The sequence below is a fragment of the Syngnathus leptorhynchus genome, chromosome 15, assembly GCF_054491065.1.
Source record: "Syngnathus leptorhynchus isolate UIUO chromosome 15, UIUO_Slep, whole genome shotgun sequence".
NCBI lineage: Eukaryota > Metazoa > Chordata > Actinopteri > Syngnathiformes > Syngnathidae > Syngnathus > Syngnathus leptorhynchus.
In genome coordinates this window covers 257,433-268,750 of record NC_141209.1, presented here as the reverse complement: position 1 = coordinate 268,750, position 11,318 = coordinate 257,433, and the positions used below count along the sequence as shown (strand labels likewise).

The window sequence follows — 11,318 nt, the reverse complement described above, 5'->3', positions numbered from 1 at the left end:
GCAGGCAGGCAGGCAGGCAGGCGGGCAGGCAGGCGGGCGGGCAGGCAGGCAGGCAGGCAGGCAGGCAGGGCAAGTCAGTCGTCCTCCAGAGGTGCAGCGGCAGCTAACGCTCCACACCACTGCTTCTATATATGTGCTGTCACAGTGCAGACAGCGGTTGTAAACATGGCGACGGACGGGATGGTGCTCACCAACCACGACCATCAGACCCGAGTGGGAATTCTAACAGGTAAGAATGTGTTGGAGGAAACGTGATCAAATGCCCCCAAAATAGCATAGGCATGTGTCGTTGGTTTGCCGCTGCTCGACGCTGTCACGAAACTAGCTGTCTGTTTCCACTGCAGAGCTAGCCAGCACGCTAGCCAGCGCGCTAGCCGGTGGCTGCCGTTTGCTGTCATTGGTCTGCGTTAGCAGCTAGCTGCTTGACAGGTCAGACGGGCTGACAGACGGGCCGACAGACGGACAGACAGACAGAGGCGGAATCCGCTCTGAACGGTGCTGGAGGTGCTCGCTATTGATGATTCTCATGCTTTTAGGAGAAAGCGAGAGAGAGAGAGAGAGAGAGAGAGAGGGGTGAAGTGCTCATGGTTTGTGCTACATTCAACACAATTTTCGATGCATTGGGGCTACTATGGCGAGATCTTTTCATCAGCGCCAAGCGACAGGAGACTGACTAGACGTTTGGGAAATACTTTCAAATTGCGGGGGGATATCCCTCCCACCAGCCATCCTTTCAATGAGCCTCGACATAAAGCAATGCTTTTATTTTGAAGATAAATGCCCCATTTCCCGTGGAGCTCTATCGTTGTTGCCACCTTGATGGTGGGAAGTCGTATCATTCCGAGCAGCGGTAACGACCGCGCAAGCAAGCCACCGAGCCTATGAGCTGCATTATTCATGTATTTGTGCAGATTTGTTGCTTGCTTTTCTCGGGTGCATTTGGTTTTCACGACTACACTGTCACTTTGATAGACCTTTTGTCTGTTCTGCCCGCCTGTGTAACCTTTCGTTTAAAGAATTCAATAGATATCCCATAAATTGTGGGCGCGGGCGCTTGACTGCTTGCTTGTAAATTTAATAACCAGGCAAGAGCCGTCACCAGGGTAAAATGAATTGTCCTCCGCTGGCTGTTGAGCAGCTTCTCTCATTTGCTTAGCCCATGGAGTCGTGAAGAGGAGGATAGGAACTAGAGGGGAGTCGAGTCGTGTGGCAGTAGGCCTGCTTGCTGCCTTGCGCAAGCCTTCTCTCCAACCAAGGCAGGAGGAGACGTACGTGCTCAAAATGCTCAAAGAGGATGCAAGCCAGCACAAAGCATTTTGACGTGGTAGCCTTTTGAATGCAAAAGCCTGCTGACCGCTTGACACTTGAATTTAAGCCCTCTCGTCAAGCCACAGCACAGCAGAGCACAGCACAGCACAGCACAGCAGAGCAGAGCTGAGCTGAGCTGAGCAGTTAATGACCAATCCGTTTCCGAGACTTAGAAGCGGGCAATTTCAATTTCTCTCTGCTTTGGGCCCCACCACTTCAATTCCGCAATTTTACCACCAGAGGCTTGGGCTCCTGTTAGCTAGCGATGGACAAGTTCCTCAATGTGAGGATGAGGAGGAACACGGCCAATTTGTTAAAAAAAAAAAAGAGCAGGGTACTTGTATTAAGCAGGCTACTTGTGATACTTTGTGTGCAGACACCCTGAGGGGAGGTAGTATGGCTGCTCGCAAGCGTTTAGCTTGATTGGCACGCAGCACCAAGTTGACACTTTAGCCATCATGCCCTGTTGCCTTCACAGATTCCAGCACTGAGTCCGTCTGACACTTGCGAGACTTGCTGATCACTCGCGTGTCGCTCCGATCGGAGCATTTTGAGCGCAGGCTCGGCCGCGTTCTCCCCAGACCACGAGGACCGACGTCTATCTGTAGTATATGGCGATCGGGCGGCCCCGTGTTGACATTACGTACGTCCACGGCTGCAGTCGACAAATAAAAAAAGGCCGTGAAATGAAATTCTTTTCAATTGACTGTATTTCTCTGTTTTGTGCTCTATATAGATTATTTTTTTTTTTCTTTCTTTGGTGAGGCAAGGCAGGCCGTACTCAGCCACGGTGACGAGAGCGCACGAACCTCAACTTACGTCTCTGACGTAGATATCATTTTGGATTTTTGTGGAGCGGAGGCTTTTGCTATGAATTGCAATAACGTGACGTCATCTTGAGTCCATGTCTTTGGAGATCAAAAAGCCTTGCCTCATTGCTCCAAAAATAGGCAGTATTTCAAAGGCTCCCGCATCGCTCCTCTGTCGCTATGAGACGCTGGACCACCGACCGCATTCGCTTCCATAAACACAACATGGGTCACTTTGGCAAATCATTTGGGTGACAGAACAGACAGACAAACTGAAGTTGCATTTAATATGAGGAACATTATGAGAACACTTACGTACACACAAAAATGAACTTTGAGACCAGCGGTGCGAACCTCACCGTAAGATGTGACCTTCTCAGTCAGTGACAGTTGTTTCAAGAACTTGGCTGAGGACAGGAGTGGGATCAACTTGAAGGACCTGGTCCATGATCCGTCTCTGTAAGTCTGCACACGCACACACTTGCACAGACTTTGACAAATTCCTCTAATTGCCTCTGTGTCAACGTACAGGTTAGGTGGGGTCATCGCAGCCTATAAAATCGTTCCAGATGAAATTGATGAAATCAAGGTAGAAGTTTGAATATTTTACTGCGTTTGCAATGCTCAGAGATGAAATCTTCATTCACATCTTGCGCAATGGCTGACATACAAATGATGGCATACACATTTCAGCGAGACAGTATCTCTTCATTTTGCAAATGTGTTTTGCGCAGGAAACTCTTTTGGAATGGTGTGACGACCAGGAGCTTAATCTTATTCTCACTACAGGAGGAACTGGATTTGCACCACGCGATGTTACGCCGGAGGTACTCACATTTTGTCTCACGAAAATTTGGATCAAAACAAAAGTGTTTGGTTTATATTTTGGTTGAGTGTAATTGAATGCAATTTGCCTTGAGTCATAACTGAGTCCATCCATCCCTCCATCCATCCCTCCATCCATCCATCCATCCCTCCATCCCTCCATCCCTCCATCCATCCATCCCTCCATCCCTCCCTCCATCCCTCCCTCCATCCCTCCATCCATCCCTCCATCCATCCCTCCATCCCTCCCTCCATCCCTCCCTCCATCCCTCCATCCATCCCTCCATCCCTCCATCCCTCCATCCCTCCATCCATCCATCCCTCCATCCCTCCCTCCATCCCTCCCTCCATCCCTCCATCCATCCCTCCATCCCTCCATCCCTCCATCCCTCCCTCCATCCCTCCATCCCTCCATCCCTCCATCCATCCCTCCATCCCTCCATCCATCCATCCATCCATCCCTCCATCCCTCCCTCCATCCATCCATCCATCCATCCATCCACCCACCCACCCACCCACCCACCCATCCCGTTTGCTCTTGAAGGCCACCAGAGAAGTGATTGAGCGAGAGGCTCCAGGCATGGCTCTGGCAATGCTGATGGGATCCCTCAACGTGACACCGCTGGGCATGCTGTCCAGGTGAATCTTCTCAGCCCTTCTTACTCATCTTTTCAGCTTGATACTAGCTTGTGTGCTCATCACTGATTCCAGGCCAGTGTGCGGTATCCGTGGTAAAACGCTGATCATCAACCTGCCAGGGAGCAAGAAGGGCTCTCAGGTAATGTTCATTTGCCCAAGCGGATCCTTCTTTCCCTCACTCGACCTTTGATCAATTCCTGACAAAATGTAGCTACTTGTCAACAGCACGCACGTTCATCCGTACTGGAACTTTGCCCGCTGGCGAGTCGATATTTTGATGAATGGATCAAATTGTCCAACATCCTTTCGATGTGACGTGACGCGACGCACGCTGCCGTTTTTCCAGGAGTGTTTTCAATTCATCCTTCCTGCTCTGCCTCACGCCATCGACCTGCTGCGCGAGGCCACGGTCAGGGTCAAATCGGTCCACGCCGCGCTCGAGCAGCTGCCTTCTCCTTCTTCTCTACTGTCCAACGCGCACAGCAACACGCACGGCCACTCGCACACCATGGAGCGCGGCACCCAGTGCGAGGAGGAGGAGGAGGACGAGGAGGAGGAGGAAGAGCGGCGGAGAGGTCGACATGCGCACCACCACCACCATCATCACCATCACCAGCACGCCTCGTCCCACATCACCGCGGCTGCCATCGCTGCAAAGGTAGACTGAGCCTCTGGATTGCAAATGACACCCATTTGACAACAATGAACAGAGGAACACATTCATTTGGTTTTCACCTCCACTCGGATCCTGAATGACAAGTTCTGTTCCGAGCTTTCCAACGCACCCGGAACGGATGAACATTTCATCGCCCCGCTCCATTCACGTCACGTCACGTCGCGTGCACGCCGTTTGTCCGACACGTGCTTGTTCCTCTGTGCGTCTGCTGCGTATGACCCGTGCGTGCCTTTTGGTGTCCATCCATCAGAGCTGCCATACAGAGGTCATGGCTAAGGGGGGCCCCTATCTGGCCGGCAACACCCCTGCCCCTCCCACTCATTTCACCTGCTCCTGTAGCCATGACCAGCAGGTGAGGCCCCATCACACACTCCCTCTTCTCTCATTGAGCAGATCAGCATGTTTGGGTGTGGCCACCTTCCTGTTCATTTTTCCACTTGCATGCCTTGTTGTTGTTTTGGGAAAAGGCTTAACGCATTTCCAAGTATATAGCAGCCAGCACTAGCTGGACATATCAATAAAATACCCTTTTACATTTCTAGCCATTTGTTCTATTCCTTTGACAAACAGATTGCCGGAGCTTATCGAAGGGTCGTGAGCGCTTGCACTTGTACAAATGTCCTTTGACTCCTTTGTCAGTCTGATCAAATGACTCAAGTGAGCGACGGCTTCAGACGCGTGAACTTGGGGTTTTTGCGTGTTTGACATTCAATTCTTAGCAAGCAAAGAGGCCTTCCGCTTTGAGCTCGTTATGTCGTTATTTCAACTGTATTGACTTGGTTTGCGCCTCTATAACAGGATTAGCCAAGCACGTGGTGACATACGTAAGGTGTCATCAATGTCTATGTTTAGCAAGACATCTATTTTGTAATGTTTCCAAAGGACAGCCCGAGGATCATCTTCACTCCTGTGCTCTCTTAACCTGTAGATTCCAGACTCGATTATTTCTCGAGGCGTTCAGGTGCTTCCTCGAGATTCCGCCTCTTTGAGCTCCACCCCTTCTGAGTCACCACGGGCCACGCAGGCCACCTCCCGCCTTTCCACTGCATCATGCCCAACACCCAAGGTACGCACGCACATATGAACGAGTGCAAGTGGAACAAATCGGATTGTGTCGTGTTCAAAATGTGCCTTTTTGCTCAAATCTCCCAGCCCCCTCTATCGAGCAAGCACAGTCGAACAATTCCAAGACGTGCTTGCTTGGTAAAGACAAATAAGGCTCATTGTAAACGTGCAAAAAATGTCATGCTGGAATTGTTCTAAAGGTCACCTTTAGAATGGGCCTTCACACTGTTTAAGAAAGCTCACATGGTTGCGTGACATTTTTCACGAGGTGGGCTTATTTTGCCGATATGGGGCCGAGGGACGCGATGCGGTTTTTCGTCCAATCGCGCACCATCCATACGATAGCTATCCCTCCTTTGACTTTGTTGCGTGCGACTGGATCGGCCATTGTCCGCCCCCCACCCTCTCCCTCTCAGGTCCAGTCCCGATGTGGCAGTAACGAGAACATCCTGAGGGCCAGTAAGTGATTTCCGCACCGTGCCTGCCTGCCTGCCTGGCCTGTCCAAAATGTAACTTTGATGGCGTGTGCAGGCCACAGTGCGGTAGACATCAGCAAAGTGGCACGGCGTCATCGGATGTCCCCGTTTCCTCTGACATCCATGGACAAGGCCTTCATCACTGTTTTAGAGATGACTCCTATTCTGGGAATTGAAGTCATTAATTACAGAGGTCAGTCAGTAGATTCGATCAAGTTCAACGACGATGCGGGTGCTTCATTCTTGTATTATGTATGTATGTACGTATTGTTTTTTTTCTAGACGGATTGGGTCGAGTGCTCGCTCAGGACATCTATGCCAAAGACAACCTTCCTCCATTTCCCGCCTCAGTTAAAGACGGCTATGCTGTAAGAGGTAGGTATTGGGAGGATTTGCTTCAAGCTGATCAATCTTGGCTCAATTCAATTCTTCTTTTAAACATGACGTTTTGACAGCGTCCTCACAATTGAAGTGCTCTTAGCATTCTCCAGAGAGAATCATTGACGTTGTCGTTGCTCTGCAGCCGCTGACGGCCCGGGAGATCGCTTCATCATGGGAGAATCGCAGGCCGGACAACAGGTCAGCCGGCCGGCCAGCCGGCCGGCCCTTCCTTATTCTTCTTCTTATTATACCCGTCCAAACAGTTTGTTGACGTCGAAGACAACGGTTCATTCAAAGCGCTAGTTGAAGGCCAAGCACGTACTGTCGTTCCAATGCAGCCGACCCACACGGTGATGCCGGGCCAAGTGATGAGGGTGACCACCGGCGCTCCCATTCCTTGTGGCGCCGACGCGGTCGTCCAAGTGGAAGATACGGAACTCTTGAGAGAGTCTGAAGATGTAAGCGAGAAAAGAAAAGAAATGTTGCTGGGTGAGGGGAGGATGTGTGTGTCTCATCCCGTATATACCTACGTTTCAGGGCACAGAAGAGTTAGAAGTGAGGATTATGGTACAGGCTCGGCCCGGACAGGACATCAGGTCAAAACAAACAAAAAGAAGCGGCGGCGGCGGCGGCCGCTGGCACGCCAAGGCCTACTTCCCACTCTTACACTATTGCCCCTTCAGGCCCATCGGTCACGACATCAGACGAGGAGAGTGCGTGCTAGCCAAAGGGACGCACATGGGGCCATCGGAGATCGGTCTGCTGGCTACGGTGGGAGTGACCGATGTCAGCGTGCACAAGTTCCCAGTGGTGGCTGTCATGTCCACTGGAAATGAGGTGCCATTGCCATTGCCATTGGGTTCTCCCTTAATAAAGCCACTGATTTTTTTTTTTTTTCTCGCATTGAAGCTTTTGAATCCAGAGGACGACCTTCACCCGGGAAAGATCAGAGACTCCAACCGCTCCACTCTGCTGGCCACCATCCAGGAACACGGATACCCGACCATCAACCTGGGCATCGTTGGAGACAAGTAAATGATTTGCTGTCTCTGTAAAAGTTCCGAGCAAACTGCCAAGCCCGTGCCGTGCCGTGTCGTGTCCCTCCCGCGAGGGGCTTTCGACTTTGTAATGGAACACAATGGGGTTTCTTCTTGTCTTTTAGCAGCATGCGTAATGCTTCATGAACCAGAAGTGACTTGTCATGTGCGTGCGTGCGTGCGTGTGTGTGTGCGCGCGCGCAGCCCCGATGACCTCCTCTCAGCTCTCCACGAGGGAATCAGTCGCGCTGATGTCATCATCACCTCAGGGGGTGTGTCCATGGGCGAGAAAGTAAGCCATCGATTGTGTCCAAATTGCATCCGGCGCGATCACCTGATGATTGATAACTTACTGCGTCCAACCAGGACTTCCTGAAGCAGGTGCTGGATATTGACCTTCATGCTCAGATTCACTTTGGACGCGTGTTCATGAAGCCAGGGTGAGTAAATGAAGGATGATCACAATACAGGATCTGATTACTTTTCATTTCCCCGTAACTGTGAGTATTGTTTTGGTCAATTGAAAGCTGTGCTCTGTGCTCTGTGCTCTGTGTTTGTTTTCAGTCTTCCGACTACCTTTGCCACGGTTGACATTGACGGAGCGCGGAAACTCATCTTTGCTCTGCCAGGTACCAAACGTGCTCCAGATTTCTTTTGTCCAAACGCAGATTTTGAGACGATTCACGACTACACACTTTTCGTTTTGGGTGCTAATAGCGCTATCGTTCAATGGAACCCAAAAGCCTGAAAAGCTGAGCTCGCTTGTTTTTGCAGGTAACCCAGTGTCTGCAGTGGTTACGTGTAATCTCTTTGTGATTCCTGCACTGAGGAAGATGCAAGGCATTCTGGACCCTAGACCCACAATTATTAAAGCCAGGGTAACCCACATACTCGCTCGCTCGCGCGCACACGGACCACGGATGCCCGAAAGGCATTTAAAAAAAAAAAAAAAAAACATTTTTATGGAGCACTTGAAATCTGTCTGTAAGTGCAGACAAGATCCAAAACGAAAATAGCAGGAAATTGTCTGCACTCAACAGAGGAAATCCTACTCCATCATCGGAAATGAAAAAAAGAACCCATAAGCTTCAAAATATACGTACGCGTCAGTCATGTTATTCATTTCTTTTCACAATGGTTAGTGGCTCTTTTGTGTTTGTCGTAGCTTTCGTGCGATGTGAAGCTGGATCCTCGACCAGAGTACCATCGCTGCATTCTCACCTGGCATCACCAGGAGCCACTGCCCTGGGCTCAAAGCACAGGTGGGAGGGAGGGCGGGCACGTGCCTCGTGTTTTCGGAACATCTTCATGAGCCTTGTTGATCATCTTCAGGTAACCAAGTGTCCAGCAGGCTAATGTCCATGCGTAGTGCCAACGGCTTGCTGATGTTGCCGCCTAAAACCGAGCAGTACGTGGAACTGCACAAGGGAGAAGTTGTGGATGTCATGGTCATCGGACGGCTATGATGCAGGTGCTTTGGATGCCGGCGGGATGGCGGGCGCTCAATCTTTCCGCTTTAAAACCGTATCAACCGAGATATTTTTCTCCCCAGATTTCAGTCACTCTCGACAAATACATTGACGGTGCTGGAACTTCCTGCCTGCACAGGAGGGGGGATGGGGGCGGGGGCATCAATTAGCTGTGATGTCATATGCAACAGCCAGTTGGAGCCAGCAGAGGCTGAATCCTCATTGGTCTGCATTGTGAAGAAAAAAAATGTGAAGAAATATATACAAATGAGATTTATTCTGTAATATTCTACGATTCTCCTGATTATAATGATTATTGATATCTGTACTTTATATTATTCTGGTTCTGATGGACTATCATCATCATTCTAGTAGTAATCACATTGTTGTCTGTGGATTTCATTTGCTCTGTGCGTGGAGCACTTTTTCTGACTAGCTATAGAAGGAGTCCTTCCTCTGCTTCTGCCACGAGCCATTTTGTCCTTTTCATTTTTGCTCTCCAAACAGCCTTTTGTCCAAAGCCAATGATTGATTCAAAGCCCTTGCGCAGCCAAAAGAAACCTTGACTGTGGGTGGCTTCTCTCTCTTCTCTCTGAAGTCGCTCCTTGACACGTTACCTTACCCGACGAAACTCGTGAACCTTTACGTTGGGCAAGGCACACTTAGTTAGTACACGCTTTGTCATCCTTGCGTTGGTTTCCAGTAGCTATATGGAGCAGAGCCTGCGAATGGCCGTTGTTGTAAAATGCGGGTTCGAGCACTCTGCCGTGCTTTTTAGTGTCACTTGGCTGGCAACATCTTCGCTCAAATGCTAGGAAAGTCATGAGGACGCAAGCATCAGAAATACTATGGAGCGATTTTTCAAATTTGGGGGATATGGCGGCCGGCGCCCCTTTGCATTTGGAGGATTTGGTGCCTTGATCAAGGACAATGCTCAGGAAGCAAGCAGACGACATACAAAGGATTCAGAGGAATGGGAACCCAGCGGCAAAGCCTTGTCATCTCGATTCAGTTCTATCTTTTCATGGGCCTGCGCCTCAATTGCCCTCTCCATTTGAGTATTTCCCCAGCTCTAAGGCAAGAGTTTGAATCAATCTGCCCATCAATTTACCGGGAAGCTACTTGCAAATGGCGTGAAACACAAAGCAGAGAGCCATGACGACTTCTATTGGAGAAATGTGAATGCTGACGCTGGCTATCTGTCAATGGACAAAAATCGATTCAAAGAAAATTTCACGGAATCATTTCTCTTGGTTACGTAATGGTGACTCTCGCATCATTCCAAAATGGGAATCCTTTAACAAGCTCACGGTACTGTATGCAGCCCAAGAAATGTGACGAATCATAATCTTTGATCTGTTCTTTCATACATATCCAACCCATTCCAACGGCATCACTTTCTATAACAAACTGCGACGTTGTCCTCATTCCAGACGGACCTCGAAGAATTTGCCAAATAAGCAATCGCCCCACACACACACACACACACACACACACACACAGACACCCACACCCAGCCTTTGCTCCAAAACTTTGCTGATTCTTCTTGTCAGTGTTATGGGTGCGTCCAGAAGGATTCATGCTGCATTCTGATGGTACAAGTTTGTTGCACTGATACTTTCCATGTCATGAATATACGTACATAGTGACGGCATCAAGTTGACTTGTTGTTGTTTTTAATGAAAGGATGCTGCTAGTAATTGTTTTTTTTGCTTCACTTGCCCAAAGTTAGAGGATGCAAGTTTTTCTCGTTTCCTTTTTAATTGGGGAAAAAAGTAAGTTGACGTCACCATTGGGGTCATTTGTGACATGAATGCAGCACGAGCGATTGGTGTCTTTGAGCATTTCTCCCGACCGCCCCTTGTAATCTTGGCTCAGCCCCACCCGTAATTGGTCCTCCTCCACCTTCCTATTATTCGTAGCTTACGCTCTGGGCAGGTTGCCATTATGGGCAGGATTTCTTTTTAATATTAATGCCCCATTTGTCCTTGTGTTTATTTTGATTGTACTGTATGTAAGGTGATGTTGGGCCATTTCTATTTATACCTGTAGTGCGTGTGTATATCAGAATTGTCCCTGATACTTCAGCCGTATCTTATTTAAAGTGTGTGTGGGGGGCCTCATGCTGCGCTCATGTCTTAGATGGCAAAGTGGAGGAAGGTGAGGTGAATGAGTGACGTTTTAGCTCAGTCAGCGGTTGTTCACACATTCGAATAAAAAACTAAACAAAAAGTGTTTTCTGCGATTCCACCAGTGAACTCCATTATGACCTGAACACAGCATAGGAGCTCTTGCGGGCGGGAATCAAAGCCTGACAGATTGATTGGCGTAAGAAGCAAGTCATTACTGCCTTTGTACTGAGTGATTCTTAACACTTGACTGAAATCAGTCTCACATTGCACACACACGATAAAACTATGACCAGCACTTGAAGCAATTACACAGCATTCTACTCTTACTGTATAAAATATCATGTACATTGTTTTTCTGTAATGATATTATTGAAACTGGAAATGAATTAATAAAATGAATCTGATTATTCTATATATATCCTCTTTTGTTACACCTCCGTTTAGTCTGAAATGTATTGTTTGTATTATTTCTCGAGTGGGGTTTTTTTCTCCACTTTTTTT

At 48.9% G+C, this 11,318-nt stretch overlaps 1 protein-coding gene across 1 annotated transcript; it reads left to right on the top strand.

The window, feature by feature from the left end:
- The first annotated feature begins 36 nt into the window (after positions 1-36).
- Positions 37-11,229, top strand: gphna (gephyrin a). The gene is made up of 24 exons (XM_085931298.1): positions 37-229; positions 2,498-2,576; positions 2,649-2,706; positions 2,852-2,944; positions 3,487-3,581; positions 3,654-3,720; positions 3,928-4,239; positions 4,508-4,609; positions 5,186-5,323; positions 5,739-5,781; positions 5,854-5,991; positions 6,081-6,173; positions 6,322-6,377; positions 6,518-6,637; positions 6,717-6,775; positions 6,863-7,016; positions 7,089-7,210; positions 7,421-7,508; positions 7,583-7,656; positions 7,781-7,845; positions 7,991-8,094; positions 8,382-8,478; positions 8,549-8,687; positions 8,769-11,229. The coding sequence occupies exons 1-23, from the start codon at positions 166-168 to the stop codon at positions 8,680-8,682; spliced, it is 2,355 nt and encodes a 784-aa protein (XP_085787424.1). The 5' UTR covers positions 37-165; the 3' UTR covers positions 8,683-8,687; positions 8,769-11,229.
- Positions 11,230-11,318: the final 89 nt, after the last annotated feature.